The sequence below is a fragment of the Falco cherrug genome, chromosome 5 (assembly GCF_023634085.1).
Source record: "Falco cherrug isolate bFalChe1 chromosome 5, bFalChe1.pri, whole genome shotgun sequence".
NCBI lineage: Eukaryota > Metazoa > Chordata > Aves > Falconiformes > Falconidae > Falco > Falco cherrug.
Genome location: NC_073701.1, coordinates 23,575,921 through 23,599,514, shown reverse-complemented (window position 1 = coordinate 23,599,514; position 23,594 = coordinate 23,575,921). Strand labels below are relative to the sequence as shown.

The 23,594-nt window shown below is 40.6% G+C and overlaps 1 protein-coding gene across 1 annotated transcript in view; it reads left to right on the top strand.

Annotated features, from left to right (window-relative positions):
- CACNA1C (calcium voltage-gated channel subunit alpha1 C) overlaps positions 1-23,594 on the top strand; it is a 493,743-nt gene that overhangs the window by 281,481 nt on the left and 188,668 nt on the right. Inside the window, exons 4-5 of the mRNA XM_055711046.1 lie at positions 7,854-7,993; positions 15,993-16,132. Of these exons, the coding sequence (XP_055567021.1) occupies positions 7,854-7,993; positions 15,993-16,132 (280 nt within the window). The remainder of the gene's footprint in view (positions 1-7,853; positions 7,994-15,992; positions 16,133-23,594) is intronic.

Sequence of the window (23,594 nt, the reverse complement as noted above, 5' to 3'; positions counted from 1 at the left end):
TGTTCTGTCTGGCAACAAAATGCTCAATATTTAACACTAACATGGTTTTGAGCATAGAAAGGTTAGGTTGTGCTAGAGAGGACTGGTTTTTTATTATTATTAATAATAAAAAATAATAAAATGGAGCACTGAAATATTTTATGGTTAATAGGCTTGTATATCTCATTGCATACATGATCAAGTTCAAACACCTGAGCATGGTGAGTAACCAATTTCTAACTTATTTGGGTCATTTTGGGAGCTGGATGAGACATGATATGCCTTATGATGATCTGTTAGATACAGCTGTCATACTGGGGCTGCTCTGATTTAAATGGATTCTTCTGGTACCCTGTCCTTAATCAGCAGCTGGTAGATGGACAATGTGATGTTTCAAATGGCTGTATTGACTTTGTGAGAAGACGCTGGACTGCCTCACTGCCTTTGAAACTGCATAAAGGAAACTAGTAAAAGCTTTCTTCTGGGGTGAATTTAATTCGTAATCATGGGAAACCCACAACACCTAGCCAGCTTTTAATTTCTATCCAGAGATCCTAAATGAGGTACTCTAGGTCATAAGCCTTATGCTGCCTTCCCTAATGTTGCTTCCTCCTAGAAGAGTAATCTCTTATTGGTCTGATCAGAATATAAAGTAACAGTTCATTTCAGTTTAATCAGAGTAGTGAACCAAAACAAAAGAAACTAAGGTATGACATTCTTTGCCTCCAGAGCTGCTCAGTTTGGAATATTTATACATGGCCTGTCTGAATGGCTTTAATTCTTGGTCATGCCAAAGAAAAACTGAGCCCATAAGGAACACATTCTCTGGGTTTAATTCATATATAGGCAGGATCCTATTGTTCTGTTTCAGTCCAGAAAAGAAGAAAACTTGAGAAACGACACCCAAGAGATTTCTGCTACTGCTAGACAGAGACCATATAGAAAAATATTACATAAGTTAGACATTATCTAGTCAGCATTGGTGTCCAAATTTTAAGTCTGAATGGATGCATAATCCTTTATATGAATCCAGAAAGGCACATGCTTGACCATGTCTGTTGTGGAGAATGAGGCATCCCACTGGGAAACATTGATGTGCAATGGAAAGGAAAGAGTGAGTTTGCTGGATTGTTCTGAGGAATAGAGGTGCATTTAGAATTATAAAATATGCATATAGTCTTAGAAAAAATACAGGTTGAAAGGGACTTCTGTGGGTTGTCTAGTCCAAATTCCAACTCAAAGCAGGGCTATCTTCAAAATTAAATCAAGTTGCTCAGAATCTTGTATAGTATGAAGGTTTCAAAGTAATACTCCTCTTTTACTGTGGTCCAAATGATATTGGTATGTCAATTCCTTCTGAAATGTAGCATTTCAAATAATTACATGATTATGTATAGCTGGAGCTTGTTTCTCCACCTAATGTTAGTAAAAAATGAAAGTGACATGATAGTACATCAGAACAGTAATGTCATTCATAGCTGTACTTTAGTTTGAGTGAATAAGGAACATATGGCTCACTGAAAGGGAAAGTGTGTTTGTACAAGGTACTAGCACAGGGGGTTGACCCCCTTGTGCCTTGGCTTTGTATTACAGTTGGACTCTGACACAAAACATAATTCCACTGAACCCATAAATAAATTCAAGCTGATCCCTGCCAAAGTGCTGTAAGAAAAATACAGAGCTTAGTCTAGATCCCACAAGAGAGCTATGGATGAAGTATTCATTGATTCGCTAAGGAACTCTTGAATATAAGGCACGTGTATCAGGTCTGTAATCATTCAAACCTATTAATGTCTTCTCTTCTACAAGTTCTTTAAATGCATCATGGGCAGTACTGAAGGCTAGCCTGCACTACGTTCCTTTTTTATAGTTTTTTTTATTTCAGATTAGTGAGATTTCTGGTTTATTCTTCCCATGTTGGACACCTTTAAAGTAGCTGTATATAAAAGTATCTCCCATTCACAGGTGTTAGTTAAAAGGTTTTATTTCTTCAGTGCTTGGTGTGAATTAAACTGCTCATTGTAAACCCTGACATTATATAGACACTGCCTTTAGTTGGAGAGAGGGCAATGCTGATCATATTTGGAATGTAACCTTTCAGAAGCTGTTCTGACTTCTAACATGGTGGGTTTTTAGTTGAATGCTAGTCATCCACTTCCTTTTTGGGGCTTGTTTTATCCTTGTCAGGTAAAATCAGACAGTGTTCTTTTGCTCAAATTTTAGGAATATTCTTTTTGGGGAATGTTATGTTTTAGAATCAGCAGTAACAGCAAATAGAGTTATGTTCAACAGCATGCTCTCTTATCATCCCTTTCTATTTATCAAAGAAATGGATATGGCCACTTGTTTCTGCAGTGGCATTAATTTTAAGGAGAAGGAAGGAAAAAAATCCAAACATGTTCTCTCCTTTAAGTTTTATTCCTTCATGTGTTTGTGTACTATTTTCACACATACTTAGCTGAAAATGTTTCCTGAGTAACTGAGTACATTCAGAAGTAACTCATTGTCAACAAACCTGTCTTAACATCTGCTTTATTGAATTAATCCTTTTAAGTGCACACATGTGTCTCTTCCTCACTGAAGGTCAAAGTCACTGATGCTAACAGCAGCCTCCAGGTCATCGTATTCACACAGTAAGGATATCCATATCTCAGATGTGATGATAACTAGTAATCAAAAAACATGGAGCCTTTTTTCATATTCTTCTGGGCCATGTTTTCCAGCACTGCAGTTTAGTCTCCTTACTGCCCATTTTCCCTACTAGGAAAAAATCTTGAGCGCTTCTACTCTGACTTTTATCTTTCAGAGCTATTACTGCAAAACATCCTATATGACAGAGGCCCTTAAAATACTACTGTTTTCCTTGGACTGCTGAGCATTTGTGTTACTGAAGAAATGTATTCTCTTATGTTTAAGGAAGCACTAGGGAATAATAACTCAGACACTGACGTAACGTCATGTAAGGTCAGACAGGCAGCTTCATAAAGGTTCTAGCTGTGCAGGGCTTGCTGCACATTACTTCAAATATATAAGCTCTAGGTTTTGAAACATGGTTTGTAACAAACTGAGAAGAGTGCAAGCAGAGAGAGACAGCAAAGTCTGAGAAAACCTTTAGTGACTGAATTTGAGACTGTAAACTCTTTAGAATGGAGTGTATGAGGTGTAAGAACCTGATGTTTATTTGAGCCTTGAGTAACTCTTGCACAGAAAATTATAACCTAGTTGTGCTGCTGGGTGAGTAAGGTTTGGAGAGCTAGGATCAAGATAAAGTGAATCATTCTGAGAACCATTTCTCAGAAACAGCACTGGTCTACTTACTGCTCTCCTGACAAGAAAAGCCTCATGGCACCTTACAGTAATTTCCTTGCATTTCCTGTTTTCAGATTCCTTTTATGAACCCAGGATGCCATTAGGTACAGTTTAAAAATTATAAACAAAACAAAATCTATGACTTCTTCAGAAGGCACATGGGATTTGAGGGATTTTATACTTAATACAGTATCCTTTTTCGGAAATATATCTTAGAGCCTTAACGGTAAGTTAATGTTTGTTTCTTTGTTAAGAGTATGATGATGTACAGTTTGTTTCTTGGCAAAGTTAGTGACAACTAATCTATCAGCCCGAGTAGCTGACGCTCATGTCCTGTATCTGTACAAAACAAAACAAACACAAAAAACCAGTGGTAAAGCCAGTCCCAGAACATGTGTATGCTCCAGACTGGCCAGTTTTCTAAAGCTTTTGTCCTTCCTCTTCTTCCACTCATATATTGTTGGGGGTTTCTCTCTGGTTTTCAAAACATCATCATCACCGTTTCCCAAGCAGGAACTTCCTGCTTTGTAATTCTGCCATGTGCAGGATGCTTCACGTGTCTCAGCCAGTCAGTATGGTTCCCAACTCTAAGACACAAATAAAAAAGATACTGTTCCCCCTTTCTTACAGCTCCAAAGTAAGCTCCCTCTCTTTTGATGCTGTGGCTTGGATTTGTGTTTCAAGGGGCAATGCTGTTGCTGTCTCCTTTCCCTCCCACAAAGCTAGTGGGCAGTTCCCTCCCTCCCCATCAGCAGGGAACTCCCTCCAAGAGAAATGTCAGGTTTTGTCTGGCTTGGTTTCTCTGGAAATGGCACCAAACTGGCTTCTCAGAGAGTGCAGGTTATGGATACTTTGCAGTGCTATGTCACTTGGGAGCTTGAAACACTGGGGCCCTGTCTGCCTAACCTGTGAGAGCAAAGCTTCAAATGAGCAGCCAGAAGCGTAGATGCCCATTTAGCAAAGGCAAATTAATCATTCTGCAGCTGCTGAGACAACAAGTCTTCCTCTCATTTCTAACCTGAGGCAGGGGTGGTTGAGTCAGGTTGGTAAGTTCATCAGGCTGGGTGGCATCAGAACTGGGACTGCAGCCCAGGTTCTTGGGAACGCAGTTATGCTACATCATTATTGAGTTACGCTGTGTTCATAAAGGCTCTTGAGTTTTATAGTATAAGGAGAAAAGGGAACACAAATTAATTAGCAGGCTTTTCAAATTCTGCTCGAGTCTAAGCAGGAGTAGCTGCACTGAAATGGTCTTGAAGTAGCTGCACTGTTTAATCTCGGCAGTATTTTTCCTTCAGCTTTAGATCCTGAAATCATTAATTTAAGTGCAGAGGATCATAAAATCTCTCTCCTCTGCTCAGCATTCTGTATCTTATGTTCATTTCTGGGGCTTTTAGAGAATTTTATTTTTTATGGATCTTTCCACCTCAACCAGATATTGTAAGGAATTTATTCAAACAGCTTGTAGTTGTATATGGTATAGGGGTGGGTGGGTGTGTATATGCACGTGTGTGTGTAATATTTTGTCATATTATTACCTCAATTACATGGTTCAACAAACTGCGTTATTACAATAACAAAACAGGAGTCTGTAGTCCCATAAGCATCTTTAGAGTCAAAAAAGTATGAAGCTCCTAAACCGAACCAAATGGAACCTGTTAGTTGTTGAAAAACTGCCTGCTCTGTGCAGTATTAAATATTAAATCAAAAAGCCCAAACCAAACCAAAACAAAAAAAGTTGTTCCAGAATTTTCTTGAGTATTTGCTTTCTTGGACTTTTGATTGCATTAGTACAGATATTTCAATGAAATTTGTGGTGGGAAAAGGCTGTTCTGGCCAGGCAGGCCTGCACAGCCCTGTGGCCGCAGAACCACAGAACCAGGCAGAGCTGGCAGCAGCATTTGTCCCAGGGTGCCCAGACCTCAAGGGCAGTGTTTGCTGTTAAAACACTGAGCGCAGGATCAGCTCTAGGCCTTCCTCTTCAATTGTGCTGCCAATCCCCTTCAGATTGGACCTGGAGTTTAATTAAACAAGAGGGTGGGGCTCTCAGCATCCCCTGGCACCAGTCTTGGCTGTGACTGCCACGGAAGGCTTTAGGGGAAGGCTGGTTTTTAGGGTGTGCAGCATTTCTCCATGAGCCCATGTCTCTGTTTACAGAGTGGGATGATGGATGAATTGAGTGCACAGGGTAACCTAGAAGGCAGTCCGAATGAGAGCGTGGTCTTGGACCTGCTGTGGCCCTTCCTAGGGGCGGGGGGGGGGGGGTGGTGCTGGGGGGGGAAGGGGGCTTGCCCACAGCTGTGGGAAGTCCTTGGCTGAAACAGGGAGTGAGGCCCACTGATGGGCTGGGTTGCAGTGAGAGAAACCTTTTGTTTCCATCCTAAAATATATTCATTCATCCCTAGTGAGACCATCTCTATCCCAGGCACAGCAATCCCTACTCCCACCTCAGTTCAGGGCAGGTATTTCCCCCCCAGAGTCCATTTCCACCCTTCTCCAGGCTCTGAAGAGGCCTGACCTTGCCCCCTCGGCGGGGAGGCATGGCAGCTGCAGGCCTCTGCGGGGTGGCGCCCAGCCTCGCGCCGCGCTGGGAGAGGCCCGGAGCAGCCAGAAAGGTGTCGCATAGACCTCCCAGCACACAACTGTTTTGTGCCTTGTTTTGAGGGTTTTTTAAGAGGTTTTGTGACAGCTCATCTGACTTGACAAATGTGCGCATAGAGCTTGATTGTTTGGGTCTGTTTGACTTGTATGATTTGTACATCAAAGAGCACCCCTTCAGCTGTCAGCAGCAGTGGAAGGTGGAGGGCTGCCAGGTTAGTCCCTTCTAGGAACACGCAGGCCATTTTGGAGCTTTTTTCTGTGGCCAAGCCCGTGGCCAAGCCCATGGCCAGACTCCTGGTTGTTAGCACTTACATGCCAATTCCTGTGCTAAGTAAAATAACGCATATACTGTTTGTAGAGCTGGGGACAGAGTAGTCACTAGTATTGTATACTGTTGTTTCCTTCCCTGAGTTCAAGGATAGGGAAATGCTTAGTGTGCTGACCTGTCTCCACTTGGGACAACGATGGACAAATTCGTGCTGTGGGCATGTTCAAAAGCTTTACGACTGGATCACATAACTACAAAGTGATACTTTTTCTTTTTTAGGTGTTCCCCATACTAAGCACTGGGGAATACTGCAGGCATTATGAAACCATTGTCTGAGGGAAACCAACAGTATTTTAAAGCACAAACATGTGCCTGCTACTGTCAGATGGAAATTCTCAATCTTGTAAAGTAATATGTTATTGTAAACATGCAGATGAACTGGAAATTGCCTTTTTTGATCAGTGGGTTGCTATTGAATTGTTAATTACCTGGAGCTGAATGAAAGATGTTCAAATGGGCAGCTGTCAAACAATGGAATGATTGATGGAATACATTTTGTATTGCTGTGTCATATGAAAGTGTCATACATGCATTCAACTGGCCATAGGAACAGAGCAATTGCAGTTCGGAGCTGAAAAGAAAAACAAAGTAGTTACCTGCCTGATAGACTTGATGGGTATCCTGTAAGGATATGACCAGGAATGCCTGGGATGTTTTAATTTGTATTTATCTTAGACTTCTATTTCTTTAATGTGAACTTTTAATAACTTTGTAGTTTAATTTTGTAGGGATCTAGTGTTCTTTTGCTGTCATCTACTTTTTATGTGGTTTTTTTTCCCACTCAGCTTGCCATGCAGCACTTTTGTAGTGATTACCTAATGCTGCAGTTTCCCTCCTACTTACGTGGACGTTCCTACCATTTCTGCAACACTGCTATTCTTATTCCACACTGGGGCTAAAAAACCAGAGATGAGAGACAGTGAGCCTATGTACCAACTCCAAAAGCCTGCTTGCTTGTCCTGAATCAGACTGTACTGTCACTGGAAGTGACTTTGTTTGGATATGCTTAATTGCAGCCTGCATTTCACAGGGACATGTACATTTCTGGTGGAATGACTAAAAGCCTCTGGCATTAGTCAGCCTGATCTGTAAATCATTTATCACCAATATTCAGCCTACCTATTCCCCAGCAACAGAAAAGGGAATCCCGAAGGCGGCACAGTTTAACACATGCGTTAGTCTCAGGTGGGCCCTTCTCTTTACTTCTCCCTCTCTCTCTCTGCAGTATTGCATCCAGCAATGTTTCCCCTTCAGAGGCAGAAGAGGACTGGATGCAGTTGATTCTGATGGCTGACAATATTTGGCAATGTACTCTGTAGAGAGCTGAGTGCTCGAACATGCCTGTTGACCATCTCCCCTCCTCCTTCACACAGGACTCTGCAGTGGTCAGTCCCTGCCAAGGCAAGGGCAGCAAATCTCAGAGCTTAACCAAAATTTACTGCCACTGTCCTGTCAGACTGGCTGCACTGTGCAAGGGTTAGGAGAAGAGCCCTCTGGCAAGCCATGCATGTTAGATGAATCCAAGTGGCGAGTCAGTGAGTTGGAGGCTGCACAGGTGGACTGTGACAGAAGAAAACATCCTTATCCATGGTTTGTCACTCTTGCTAACCATTGTCTCTCTTGTTCTCTTCCCCAGGAACGAGTGGAGTATCTCTTTCTCATAATTTTTACAGTGGAAGCATTTTTAAAAGTAATAGCATACGGACTTCTCTTTCACCCCAACGCTTACCTCCGCAATGGCTGGAATTTACTAGATTTTATAATTGTGGTAGTAGGGTGAGTACTGACATTTTGTCTTTGAATGCACTGCCCGCATGGGGATACTGGCAACATTTAGGAGCCTGAGAGTGGGGGAATGCCTGGTACATTACATATGGGTGATGTTAGAGGTTGCTATACATCATGCTCCTCCTGCAACCACCATTTGTCCCTCCTTTGTTAACACCCCTATGAGTCTTTGCAAGTTTAACCAAGTTTTACTGTGTAACCTAAAAATACAGTTAACCCGCTGGTCTTCTGCAGGTGTAACTTGATTCATGCTAATTTCAGTGTGTAGCGATGATTTACCTTGAGGTAAATATTAAGGATTAGCAATCCGTTGATGTACATTTTCTGTCTGGTATTCCTTGCTGCTTAGCCTTTTCCGAGGCTTTTAATGGTTTGCAAGGCATGGAAATGAAACTGCTTTTTTACAACGGGGATAAAAAGGGGAAGCAGCGCAAGGCTGTTGGATAAAGTCAAATGCCTGAATGTGCTTAACTGGAAGAAAATCCCTTTGTTTGTAAATCTGTGAGAATATTAAAAAAAGAATATCTAGATGGGATCCTTCAGTTGAGATTGGATTGGATGACAAATAAATCTTGCCATCTTGTGAACATTTACTGATATTTCTCATTCTCAAAGATGGATGAAAAATTTAAATCCCAGGTTTTCATACTTTTTCATACAAACAGATACAAGGTCTTCAGTTTGATTGCACTTTTCTGCTGGTGATTTCAACATTTTTCATTTTGACCCTTTTAATATTTTAACCTCTTTAAAGACTAATTTTACTATTGTAGATCAAATTGCCACTTTGAGCTGCAACCTTTCTAATCCCCTTATTCCTCTCTGTGTTTTTCAAGCTTGGCATTTAATTTATTCGAATAAAAGCAAAGTCAAGCTCCTTCTTCATTTTCTACCTAAGAGTAAGAGATAAGCAAGGGGTTTGTATTGTGATTGTTGAAGGGAAGAGGTGAAGGATAAACTACCCCTGAAGACAAAAAGAACAAGTATTTCTTCACCTGAGTAATTTGTCCCATCCTCCTACCACTCCATTGTCAAAGAGTTTCATCGCCCACAAAAACTTGCAGTTTTTCACTTCTTTACCAAGGAAAGCCTGCATCAGCTCCTTGGGAAGCTGTCAAAAGGGACACTCTCAGTCATCAAAGCCTCCTCATAAATTCTGCCCCATACAAAAGTCCATCTAGCTTCTTGACCATTTTTGTGGTGGACCCGGAAAGCTAAGTCAGTAAAGTGTGCTACCCAATCCCTCCCACTTCCCATCATCATGGGGAAAAGTGGGTGGAAGAAGAATTCCCAGTGAGGGGGAAGGAGGACAAGCTGGAACCTATTCTTAGTCCCAAGACCTCTCTGCCTCCGCATGGGTGTAACACTTCTTATGGCAGTGCCCAGTCATCTTTCTGCTTTGTTCCTGCAGCCAGAGGATCCCACAACAAATTAGTAATTGGAAATTGTAAAATCCCAGCCCCTCCACTGACATCAGTGTCCAATTCTGTAGCTGGTTCTGCCTTTGAATGCCCTCAGATATCTCACCCACTTGGGAATTGCTGCTTGAGTTGAAGAAAGATTGGAGAAAAAAGTCCTGTGAATGTGGTTATTCTCATTTCATTTTTATGAGAAAGAGACTTTTTAAAGAAAGGACACATTACCTCCTCTTCATCCATTAGAATGTAAAAGAACGAGGCTCCAGAAATCACAGGGCAGCTTTATATCTAGTTTAAGTACAGTCCTTTTCAATTTTCCTACTAGGGCAGTTAATCAGCAAGATGATATTCATACTGAAATTAATTCCATTGCCAATGACAGAAACTGGAGCTCTGAGCTCTTCTATCTGCTCATGCCTCCAGCAGCTCTCAGTGACTTGATGGGGAACAAAAAATGTAACTGGGGAGGGATTACATGAGAATAATAAACGTGGCCAAAACCCCAAGGTCTCAGTTAAATAGTAACAATCTCAAGTGACAGATTTCACTTCAAGGCCAGATGGGTTTCTTTGATGTTTATCTGTTTAAAATCACTCGCACAGTGCCACAGCCTAGGCTGGTGCACTGCTTTTTCTTTCCACATCCCCTCTGCAAAATCTACATGGTGATACCATCTGTTCCTCTTCTGCCCTGTCCTCTTTTCCTAGGGGCTATCTGAAATCCCTCAATGACATTATGTTTAAATTTCAGTGTATTTGAATATTTTGTCAGGGGGGAAGTCCCATGGAAAAGGTTTAAAATAAATTTTAAAGAGAGAGAGAGGATAAAGAAACAAGTGCTGGTAACAACATTTCCTTGAGGTATGTTTTTCTGCCTATTGATGGAGCTATTGGAGAAAGCTGAGTGGTTTGGACACAGCTGTAGCACTGGGCAGAGGGATTTATTTAGTATGTGGGGCAAAGGATAGTGTGGGACTCATACTGGAAGCATCAAGTCCCAAAACGACTGTGGTAATTGCCATTTGTGCTTGTTGTGCCTTAGGAATCATCTTCATTTCCAACAACAATTGTCCTTGCTACAAAAAAAATAGAAAGGCTAGGTGGGAAGTACTTCTCCTGTACTGTTGGAAGTCAAAGGAGCATAAAGAAGACAGGTTTTAATCTTCCATTTGTCTCAAAATCCACCTAGTATACATTGCTTACCACATATATCTTGAAGAGATAATACAGCACAGTTGGCTACCTTTTTGTTAAAATGTACAAGTCAATAGAGTAAGAGGAAAATGGACGTGTGTACAATCAAGCATAAAGTCTGGAGGGGAGCCTCAGTTTCTATAAAAAATTTTTATAACAATGTGCCTGTATACTTTCCGCTACCTTCTGAAGATAGGTTCTCTGGTGTCTGAAGGGATTTTAGTGGCTCTAACAAGGCCACAGGAATACACAGCAGCAGCAGAGGGTAGCACCGAACACAACTGTTACATTTTCTGGGGAAAGGATGGACTTTAGACCTGTCAGCTTGTAACAGCTTATCGTTCTTGCAGTGTGGGAGATCTGCTTATTCATCAGCTAAGTCTTTTAAAGCTTGATTCTAGCTTATCTTTAAATAGCCTATGACCCTTCTATAGCAGCACCATTAAATGCTGCTTTGAAGAAAAATGTCTGTGTGAGGGTATCAATCAGAGGCTCTGTGAATAAGAACATTATTAGTTAAGAGTAGAGATCATACCCCTAAGCTGCCTAACGAGGCACAACCCACAGACTCTAATGATTAGTCAAATTGTTTCTTGTTTTCTTCAATTTTACTGTTCCTTTTTTGGAAAACATTAAAACTTTCAGATATAACAGTGATATCCTTTAATATTAGGCTGTTGGAGGAAATTTCTCTTGAGAGAAGACTAACTTGACAATGTTGTGGTAGGAGAATATCTGTCTTTCCTGGCAGTGCTGTGGTTTTTCTGCCAAGCACAGTCATCCTCCAAGGGCCCATAGCTTCTGCCAAAGGCAGTCTTACTTGGGAAGGTAGGCAGTGAAGGTATTTGGAAAGGATCTGAAATTCAGAGCGGACTGGAAGATGTGGTCACAGTGTTTGTCTCTCTGAAGACCTGTGGGGAGTTTCTAAAGAGCAGACCCAAACACTTTCACACTCACAAATCCAGGTGAACTGTAAAACACTGCAAAAAAACGATCATTGTATTTTACTATTTCTTTATACCTATGAGGATTCTTCCAGCTACGTTTTTCTGCTGAGATTTGGTCTTAGAAATACCAAGCCCTCTGTTTTCTCTTTATATTCTGGAAGCCCTTGGCAAGTTCTTTTCTTGTGAGATAAAAATCAGTGTGGCCTCCCCACAGAGGAAGAGATGAAGAGCTGTAGAGCAGGTTACAGCCTGTTACAGCCTTATCATGCTGCTGTTGGGGTCATCTAGCAAAGCAAAAACCTTTTTCAGATTTCAGATGTCAAAAGGGAAACAGTAAAATATAAGAAAGAAAAACAGTGAAGCTAGCATCATACTTCACAAGTAAATGTTAAAAAAAAAAAAAAAAGGTGGATGTAGTGGAATGAAGCTGGGTTAATTAACATTGATAATATACAACTGTGGGTTGGCGATGTAGATAAGATGCAGGTGTGGCTGGTTAAGTTAAGTGGTTGAGAGCCAATGAAGAGAGAGCAGCCGAGGAAGAAGTAGGGAGAAGAGAGAGAACATACATCCTGGATGAGGTGAAGTCAGCAGAGAGACTGGTATGAAGAGTATGCTGGTATGAGATGGTAAAAGACCTTGTTGTAGCTGGTAGTTTGGAGAGTGCTGTGACAGGTGGAGGGTGTCCATCCATCCATCCATCCATCCATACATACAGGTCCATATGAGCCAAAGATTTGTTTTCTGCTTTATCATTCATGTCTGTCAGATAAATTTAGTTTAGGTGTAGTCATATCACAAGTGAAATTCAGAAATTGAGATGCTGTTAATTGTGCTTCATCCATGGAAAGTACTATTTCCAAATGAAAATAGGGCATGAATTTAGACTGGCAGATAGCTAGCTGGAAGGAAATAAGATTGATTTCTGTATTTAAAAAAAAAAAAAAAGTGGTGAAATTTTTAGTGCCCCTAGAGGTTAGCCCTCTTGCATTTTTATACCATCCAAACTTTGATTTCTCTGTTAGCACAGCATTCTCTTCTACCATGCTTGGAGCATGCATTTCAGCTGAATCGCCTACTAAGAAGACAAGGAACGAACCACTCCACCATACCTACTGTAATCTTTTCCCAGAGGTTTTCATTGAAGAGCAGATTTTTCCCATGTAAATATAGGGTAGAAGGACTCCGGCTTCTACTGTTTTATGTCAGTAGCTTAACATCCACCTAGATCTTTTACAGTTGGAAAACAATAAGCTGAAAACCTAGAAAGAGTCTATAGAAGAAGCTACAAATTTTATATAGGTTGTGGGCTTTTCCTTAGTAGAGGATAATAGAACGGTCCATCAGAAGCCTTTACCTTTCTTCTGTGTCTTATCATTGGCGATATTTCTGAACAGGCTTCCCCCCCTTCCCCCCTGCCCACCTCTCCAGGTCAATAATGAGTTACAGCCAAAAAAGCATATGGTACTTGTAGCCTCTGAGTCATAGATGTCTGCCTGTGCCCTGACTCAGGAGGCAATAGGGACAACGAAGTAGGATTGGCAAGATGTACTATAAATTTGAAGAGTGGAGCAGAGATTCAGGCCAGATTGGGCACAGTCTAGACCCCCGTACAAAAGGGAAAGAGAGTGAAATAAATAGAGAAATAAAAAGTTGTATAGCATTGATAGAAAGAAGGATTAGTACAGGGGGAGATATTACACATGGAGTAAATGTGTTAAAGCAGGATTAGAAGGAGTAATACAATTCAGATTTAAATTTAGGTTTTTAAATTAGGAGTAGCAGGAATTACTGCAAATTATTCCTGAAGTACAGCAGGCAGATGACTGTGGATACCTCAAGGCAGTGTGTTTAGAAGTCAATGCTCAAGCACACCAACAGGGCCAGCTGGCCTATGGTGGAGCTGCATCAGACTGGGAAGGCAGGTGCTAGCTCCAGTGGAGTGAGCTGTCCTACTGATTGCGTTTCTGCTCCTCCTGAATTAATTTAGTAGTGTACCTTGTCTCAGAGTGCAGAATTCTAGAGTAGCCAATGGTTTGCTCATTGCATGGGTGACAGGAGAAGCGCTCTTAGTGCCAGCTGGCAAGAATTGCTGTTTGGTAAAACACAGGGCCAGTGATAATGGGGACCACAAGAATGGACCCTCAGTTTTGCACAGTTACTGACTCAGAGTTCCTTGAGATGTCTCGTCTTCAGCATTGTGAGAGAGCTGAAAAACAGCATAAGAAACCTTTCGCAGTGAATTATTTTTTCTCCAGAGGGTTCCAGGAGACTGGGACTGTTGCATAGGTATGTCACTCATCATCTAGTATGGGAATTCTGTTGACTAGGAAGATAGAAATGTTTGGGTAAGAAATAGAGCACATTTCTAGAGCTTAATCATTAGTTTACTGAAAGTACATTAGGACAAATTTGACCTACAGTGTTTCTATTATGAAGACCAGCAGAAAATTGCAACTGTATAATTTGTGTACACAGCTCAAGAAATACATACATTCCAATAATTCATGTTCTTTGCATCAGCCCTTGTTTATTTCACTCTGTGAGATCTGTAGCCAACGGCAGTATTTCTCATAGGCTCTGTTTTTGTCTTCTCTGCATCCTGCTTCTCAGTCTGCAACACCTACAAACTCAGCATCCAACCTCCCCACACGCAGTTTTTCCCACGCTTGTTACCTAGTTGTTAAATCTTTCTGCAGTGCTTGAAGTTGAGGCTTTGAATAGATCCAGTTAGGAGTTCCTCAGTCACAGCTGACAAGTTTTATAAGACTCTTTATATGAATTTTAAAAAAAAAAAAAAACAAACAACCTGCTTAAGAAATTGATTTCGCATTTGTACTCCCTTAATCCACGATTTTGTGTGGCTGTAGTGCTGGGGAAATGTGTTGGTTTAGATGCTTCAGTAAGTGAATCCTCCTGTTTCTATTCAGGGCAAGCTCCCTATGTTTGTGGCCCTATCAGTAAGCTTTAACTGCAGACTGCAGGCATTGGAGCTCATTGTAAAGCAACCAGGCAGCTCAGGCTGTGCTTGATATGCAGTTTGGGGGCTCTCTGTGGAATATGCCAGTCAGGGCGTATAGATGAGATCCTGACAGAGGCACTGCAGACTGTGAAGTCTGAGAAAGAAACTAGCCAGGCTGAATCCAGGCCACGCCAACTAGGCTGTTTCTGCCATCCTAGGCAGCTTCTTTAAAGTTACCTCTGGTGCCTCCATGGCATGCTACAGACCAAGGGGTCTCTGCCACTCCCAGGCAAGCATTTTCTACAGAGTGCCAAACATACATTTAGGCTGGAACAGCTTTTAACCTCTACTGAATTTGGCTGGGTTCAAGCTGATGACTTCAAGGCTGAAAGCAATGTTATTAGAAAATTCACAAGGAATCCATCCTCCCCCAAAGGTACTAATGTTTTAACAGAAAAAAGGAAGGAGCTTCCTGAAAGCTAATTTATTAAATCAAGTTCTTATTAACACATAGGGTGAGCCTTCAGCTCTTTCACAGAAGAGAGTTGTCTTTTCTGCCTTGCTCTGCCTTTTCAAACACTTTCTGAGACATCTCCTTAAAGCAGCTACTCCTACTAGCCAAGATAAAACATTAAGACTAGTATAATAAAATATTCTGATAATAAGACTCCTACAGTTTTGCACTTTCTCTAGCCAATGCATCACAGGATTTACAAATGGATATACAAGCACATAATCTGAGGATACTCCCTCATCTAAAAGTTTGCACCTTGAAGGATCCCTGAGTTTTACACCAAGTTCTACCTGCAGTGACCTCGGTGCATCTTAATTCCTTGTAAAATGAGTGACAGCTAATTAATGATTGGATTAATTATGAATGTTAATTTTTTTCCCAAGGTGGATTATTGGTTAATGAAACAAGCAAAGTATTGGAAGCAGAAAGAGCAAAACCTAAAATTTGTGATTTCTTGCCTTTATGTTTATCCCCTACTGAATATGTTCAGACTGGTAAAGCCTGGAGGCTGCCTTCAAAATCTGATCCACATGCTCTGCTATTGATGACCCTTTAAATTTGGCACAAAGTATTGCCAGAATGGCCATTTTGAAGCATCCAGTATGCCCCAGCACACAGGACAGGGAGCACAGCTCCACATGCTGCCAGGCAGGCTGGTCACTGTGGTAGTCTGTAGCTGCCTGCAAGGAGCCATTAGGCTGAAGGAGGAGCATGTCTTGTTTATGTCTGCTCCAGAAACAAGTGTTTTGCAAATGGTATAGACATCACCATTAGGTTATTGCATATGGGAAGAGTCTGTCTCTCCTCCACCATACGTGAATGTCGACTGAGATGTGTGACACTCTTTGCAGGTCTGTGAGATAGTTTGGGTGATATGATGATGATGATCGCTGTTCCTGTTTAGCCCAAGCCTTGCTGTCTGCCTACAGATTGTTTCCTCTTTCTTTTTGCAGGCTTTTTAGTGCAATTTTAGAACAAGCAACCAAAGCAGATGGGGGGAATTCAATAGGAGGAAAAGGTGCCGGATTTGATGTTAAAGCACTGCGGGCTTTCAGAGTATTACGTCCATTACGGCTGGTGTCTGGAGTTCCTAGTAAGTAACATCATTGGTTTTCTTTTGTGTATGTCTGTGGTGTGGCATGGGACATGAGTAATTTATGTAACAATTTTGAAGATGGAATGTGGTGAAGATTATTTTTGGTGTGTGTGGGAGGCCTTTTTTCAAATGAATGTGTTTGTGGTAAATGTGATGTTAATCAAAGGATGACCAAACCAGAACTGAAGAGGGAAGGAAGATTTATGGTATGTCAATCTGATTGTGCAGCCATTGTAAACAATGAAAGTGGGAGATCCAAGGTTGTCATGATTTCAAGCAAAAGATCCTTTAAAATTTTTGAATTCACAATGCATTGTTGGTATTATAAATATTTGACCTTGATGGAAATGCTGTATGGTCATTTGTGTTGATTTTGGAGGGAGAGGAGCATTTTCATTAAAATTGCATTGTCTTCTTTGCATGTGACGTTCTGATCAAGAGTGCTGTGAACAATTTAGAACCAACAGGACATAAGGCAATGGCACAGTCATGTTGTCTGTTAGCCTTACTTGCTTAAATTATTTGTAATGCCTCTGAGAAAATCCTCAAGCAACTTCTGATAGTCTAACATGCACTTCCTTATTTACAATGAAGGTATGAGTAACTGGAAGTCTACTGATTCTGTTGTGGAGGTGGAATATGGACATCACAGTATGGGAGGTTTATATCATTTGGCTTGAGAGTTTGTTATAGATGGGACCTATTGGCCTCTTGGAGAGAGGGTTAGTTGAAAGTTGTCATTGCTTTCTGTATTTATAGCAATGAGAGATCTAGTTAGCAGGAAAGGAGTTAATCTTCTCCAGAATAGCTGTGGAGTGAGCTTTGTTTAATTCCATTTGGCGAGCTTGCTGGTTTGATATCTTAAAGTACTTCTAACTTTAGTCATTCAAAAACCTTGAGTCAACTTACCATAAACTTGGTGAGATCGGCCTAAAAACCATGATTTATTTGTTAGGAAAAAGGTGTGAGGTTCTTTTCCTTTGGTTTGTTTTCTGACCCACTAGGTTATATCATAGCTATGTATGCAGGCTTTTCTCCACAGCCTTGAAGGGTAGGAACTTTTTAAATGATAGGTGAGAATCTCTGTGGGAGGAGCTTAAGCACAGACAAAAGCAAAAAATACTGAGGCAATTGACAGCACTACTATTTGATCTCACAAAGAGCCATGCTTGGTAAGCTGTCTGCAAGGCCTCAGCTTGTGCACATCTTGGGGTTACTTTGAGCATCAGTGGGCAAGAGGAAATATTGAAAAGTAAACGCTGTCTATTAGCCAGCTAAAGACCTTCCCCTCTGATTCAGAACTAACATCCACTGTTCATGCCACCTCTATCGGGGATTACTGCAGTGGGTTGTTTCATGCAGGCAATAGTGTACCATGCAATACCTTCATTCAGTCCATGCAACTCTGCTTTTGGCCAGATTTATCTCATGAAGTGTATTCTGTCTGTGGTCTTCAGTCTGCACTGTCATCCACTTAATTCCTTAAGGTTTTGTTGTTCTTTCCTAGTCCTTCTCTGATGAGTCTTTTGGCACTTTCTAGTTTGGTACCCACTGTATGGTAAGGGTAAGGTACGGAAATTTAAACATCTGTGAACTGGAATGTTCTTGGTAAGATGCTGATTATGCTGAGAGTTGTTCTGACATAGGCTGAGCTTAACTGTGCTTATAGTTCTTGCTGTTTTGGAGAACAACATGTGTTTCCCAAGACAAAGGAGGTTTGTTACTACTGTTCAAGTCTCTTGGCTCTAGTGCTCTTAGAAGGCTAGACGAAGCTGAGGGAGCCAAATCTGACACTTCATATCCACGTGTGTATATGATCTTGGTCCCAGTGTAGACTATCTAATAGTCCATTTGTGGGTTTTCTCATCAAGAGAAGTATTTAATTTGCATCAGAACAGAGCTAAGGAGCCTGGTGCATGCTAACAAATATTTAATCTAGACAGTGAAATGCCAGTGCAGAGTGAAGCAAGCAAACCATCAACTTGACCTCACAGACATTCTCTGTTATGTCTTTATGGCTCTGACTAGGGACATACTTATTGAAACAGCCTTCTTTGGGGCTTGCATGGCTTTTGGAAATCCTACTGAGGTCTGTAGCTAATACAGCCTCAATCTTCACTGGGCATTTTTTAAATGCACAAGTGCCTATTGATTAGCATAGGTAGAACTTATCACATCCCTATGTGTTAGGGCATAACTTTTCTCATGGGGCCTTTTAGATAAGATTGCCTCAGACAACCATAAATAGTACATGATAGGATTACATTATTACATGATAAGTCAGTGCAGAGGTTTAGAAGTCAAAGCTCTGGGTCCCATTCAAGTTCTGTCCCCAAGACATGATAAACAAGAGTGAGTGAGTTACCAACATTGCACTTGCTGTGTTTTGCCATCCTTAAAGAATTGCCTTTTGCTTCCTTCACCTTCCAAAATGTTGTAGACTTTTCCACTGTGAGGAGGCAACCTGCACAGATTTGTCCTAAAATTACATGAATGTAACATGCACTGTAATTTCTTCTCACTTAACAGACTCTGTAAGTGTATGGAAGCAGCATCTCATTAGTAAGAGGGGATCCTCTGGATCATTGGCAGCCACCTTCTGCATGGAAATCCCAACATCTGCTGCTTGGCTTGAGGTCCAGATCTAACCACCACTATTTGGAAAAAAAAGTATAAAGCACAATGAATCTTACAAACTAAATTTATGAAGCACGTGGTGAATTTTTGCATGCAAATCTTAAATTCATCAGGATGGGGTTAGGAAATAGGTTGTCTGAGGTGGAGACATTGGCTTGCAGCATGGAATAATTTTTTATGATGTCAAAAGGAGTTTGGGTGGATTTTGTTTCTCTTTGGCTTAATCCATAGGAAATAATCTAATTTAAAAAGGATATCTTTTGTAATCAGCTTTGGGCATTTAAAGATCACTTTCAGAATATATAGTTTCCACATAAGTATGATTAGAAGTAAGGAAAGAACATATGAAATGCCCTGTAAAGTAAACTACTAGTGTTTTTATTTTGCAGATAGAGAGACTGAAGCAAAAGTTCAAGGTTTAACACTTTCATAAGTGGCTTCTAATTCTGTATGTTTCATATTGGCTGCCAGTGATAGGTAGATCAGGGTCAACACAGGTATCTGAAAGCTTCAGATGGTCAAATGGAGGATATGAGCCTCATATGTGAGAATCCCTCCCTTTTCTCTAAGTGCCTTAGGTCCTGGGACTTGGGTATCTTTTGCCAGAAAACATCTCAGCAAAGGGGCTGTTCAGCACAGGAAGTGGTTCATCTGCAAGCAAAGTTGATTCACCAACAGGCAGATGAGCAAGGGTGCCTTTGACAATCTTTGTTAGGATTGAACTGTCCCAAGCCCCAAATTACTTTAGTGCCTCCTAAAATCAAAAGGGTTTGAGGTCACGAGTTCAAAAAAGCCTGAAGACTACATTTGGGTGACTGTCATAGGCACATAAATATTTCATAATCTTTAAGAGAACAGATGATATTTTTATTCTTTGCAGTTATATGGACATTTACAAGACCACCTGTCATAAGGAAGGACATAGACATTTTGTTTAAAAGATGAGACAGACATCTTCTACTCATGCCACAAAAACAATTGTAGGCACTGAATTCAATGTCTTTGGGTTACCATTACACCTTCAAAAATTGGTGTTAAGTATTTACACATTTTCAAGAAGTGCAATAGGGATTGATTGGGTGGTTGTGGGTTTGGTTTTGGGTTCTTTTTTAAAAAACATAGTTTGAGTTGCTTTCTTGAAAACGTTTTTTGGAGTGAGTAGTTTTTGTTGTGACTTTGAGGTATATGGCAGAGCAGTAGATTGTAGATACTTCTCACAGCTCTCATCCCAGTGCTGACAGTTGCTTTGTGAACAAAATAAAATTTAATATGGATAATTAAGCAAATTCTTTTTTAAATTATTATTTCTAATACTTTTTAAAGTCATATTGCTTCTGGAAAAATTGTCTGCTCCCAGTCTGTTTAGCATGGCATTAACTTGTAAATTAACGGGGAATATTTTCAAAAGCACATGGATGATTTAGGTTTCACGGTGGTAAGTTACCTTTGAAAATTAGACATAAGCACTTTATATCATTGATACACAGGCCAGACTTAACGCTTCAACTATTCTGTTACTGTCATACTAATGTAAGTCTTGTAGCGCATACTTTATTTCAGTTGCTGAAAAAACTTTACTGCTGGTGTACCAATGCAGTCTTGTAAAAAAACCCAAAACTTCACCTGTAAGTAGAGCACCCGTCTTAATATGGCATTAAGATCAATATATTGTCTGAGAAAGGAGAGAGAAGGAAAAAAGTTCCCTTGATGGACATAAGTAGACAAGTGCAAAATCAGCATTTACACCAAAACTTAATCACTTCAGTGTCTTGGAAACTGTTACCCAGTATCTCTTTGGCAGGAGTATAAAGCATTGCAAAGTTTTCTAGGGACAGAATCAAGGCAGCCCTTTTGTGTTAAGCCTTCTCTGTTGATTACTCTTCTATCTCCATTTTACATTATTACATATTTTAAAGACTTGTTTTAAACATTTTGTGCTTGAGGAGGGCAAAAAGAAGCATCCAATTTGGTAATGAAGAAGCATCATCCAATTAAAAAAGAAAATCACTCCTGACTATTGGAAAGGGCAATCAGTTACTCCTACACATGCTAACTCATGCCCATTTAACTTATTAAATTCCATTTATATCACCTTTATTCATGCTGCTCAATTATACCACCTCATACATGTTGTTCATCCTCTTTATGTTGTATTTTGTCTTCACGTAACTGTGGTGTTGCCACTAGTTATTGCCTATCTGATATTTGCCAAACAATTTATAAGTTCTTCTAGATAACTTGAAAGCCATATAATTTGAGTAGATGTTGTGTTCCATACTTGTATTTTCAATGAGATCTCTGCTGATCAACCAGAGTTATATGGGCAGAAGACCAAGCTAGAGAGGACACCTGACTATTCTACTAGAACAAAAACTTTTCAAAAAGAACCACAAAAAGCTAAGCCTGTGATGTGTTTGAGCTTCACTGGAGTCTCCTAGCAGGAGAGAGTTACTCAAAAGTGTCGCAGCACTCTCCAAACTATCAAGCTACAACAAGGTCTTTTACCATCTCATACCAGCATACTCTTCATGCCAGTCCCTCTGCTGCCTTCTCATGTCACCTCATCCAGGATGTGTGTTCTTTCTTCTCTTGCTTCTTCCTCGGCTGCTTTCCCTTCATTGGCTGCCCAACATCTTAACAGAACCAGCCACAGCTGCACCTTACCTACATCAACCAACCTGCTGCCCCTGAAGCCAACCCACAGCTGTATATTATCAATGCTAATTAACCCATCTTCATTCTTCTACACAAAGGTAGTGTAGGTACATCTCTAGCACCAGTTCTTACATGGTGTACTGGAGATGCAATAGTCGCGCAACTGGGAAATGGAGGGTATGAGCAAAAGAACCTAAGCCAGATCCTCCTCATGACAGTGCAATGTCTATCAGTGAAACAAAGGTGTGTAACTGGCTGAGTATATCTTTTTTATTTGAAATGAAATAAGATCAGAATTTTCATCCATGAATGTCTAGAGATGACTACCTTTACATGTATTTAAATAACTTACTAGATCAACTAATTTTTCAGAATGATGCTACTCTTGAGGTCTGTGATTGCTCTGAGTTCATGTGAAAATTGGGCACCTTCAGACAAGGTTAAGGAAAAATTTAGACATTTTTAGATTTTGGACTGTCTTGTTACAATTAGTCCATGTTTGCCCTGAAACACTCTTCTCTAGTAAAACTTACAATGCTTTCTCAGTCCCAGCAATGGTCTCTACCCCATATTCTTTGCAGTGTTTTCTCATCGTCACAGTCTTGTTCCATCCTTTTCCCAAACTCTCTGGCATTAATCAGATTGTTAGTATGTAGGAAAGTATCCTGTCTTAACTTGCAATGTCCTGATAGATCTGAGCCATTCAGGTGTGTATACATGATGGCATATTCACCACAGTCAGCAATGAAGATGAGAAGTAAAAAAGCCACTGAGGGCTCTATGAGAAGAGTAATGCACAAGGAAGTTTTTGCCTATTTGAAAGATGCTGGATTGGCAAAGTCGTCCATTTGGGTTTGCTGTTAATTTGTCATATTGTTGCAGGTAGGTGAAGCAAGGAAATCCCAGGGGTGATAGGACTGGATGTTTTTTCTGTCTAGATTTTGTCTGTGTGGGACACTGCCTAAGTATGTTGTACATACTAAGTTACAGTAAGGTTTCTGGGAGAAGAAAGAGAAAAAGGCTTTCAAATCCTTACAAGGTGTTTAGGCTATAGTCTACATTTTCCAGTGAAGATTGTTCTTGACTCTAAGACTGGCAATATTTTTTTCAGTTATCCCATTTTTTCACTAAATATGATCTAATCTAATAATTTCAGATTATAGGGAAACTCTGTATGATCTCATAATGCAGAGTTTCCCCCCAGAAAGAAAAATATGGGGGGACATTTATAGCAGAATATAGAGTAGCTTACAGAGTTTAAGACAGCAGGCACATGTCAGACCATGGTAATCCTCCTAATGTAAGACTTATAAGCAGATCAGCCCTCTATCTCATGTTTGATTCCAGGACTCTGCATTTGCTCTTGAATGATTTATGAAAAGTGGGGATTTGATGCTTGCTGCCTATCAGAAGGCCTTTTAGTGTTGTGAGATAGAAACTGGTACTATAATGAAGACTTAGTCTTCAATGACACCCAATTTGGAGGTAGCATACCTAACCGGGGGGCAGCAGACATAGCATTTTCTCTCTTGTATAATACTTCTAAAGCTGAATTTTTCTAGAGGCCAAACTGAACTCAGGTGTAATTGAGGCATCCTCAGAGCCACTCTACCAGATGTTTGGAGTAGGTTAGGCCAGTAAATGAGGATTAAGCACCACACAGAGAGCCCAGTTGTTGCTACAGGCACACTGCTCCTGAAACCTTACATTCTGCCTGTACTGTATAAAGCAGGGAGAATGAAATGTGATTTTTAACTACCCTCAAATGCCTTCTCCCAGGGGAGATTCACTATTCTCATTTATAGCATCATGTCAACTTGGGTGTGCCAAACCACTTTGCTGGAGGGTGAGGATGGGATCTAGAGCAACTGTGTATGTTAGTTCTTTCTGTATCTCAGTGTGCAGCAGTGATGCTTGCCTTACTCCATCCCCAGCACCTGACTGTCTTGGCCTGTGATTGCTCTTCTGCTTGGGCATGCAATGCCCTTCCCAGCCACTGAGACAATACCGCTCAATCTATTGCAATGATTCTATTTTGCAGCCATTGAAATAAACACACCCAATGCAGTTATTTGGCTTGTGTTTAGGATTTTTAAATTTTTTTGTAGTGCACAACCAAAATTTACAACTGGAATTTCTCATTGTTTTCTGCACAGACCAAGAAAAT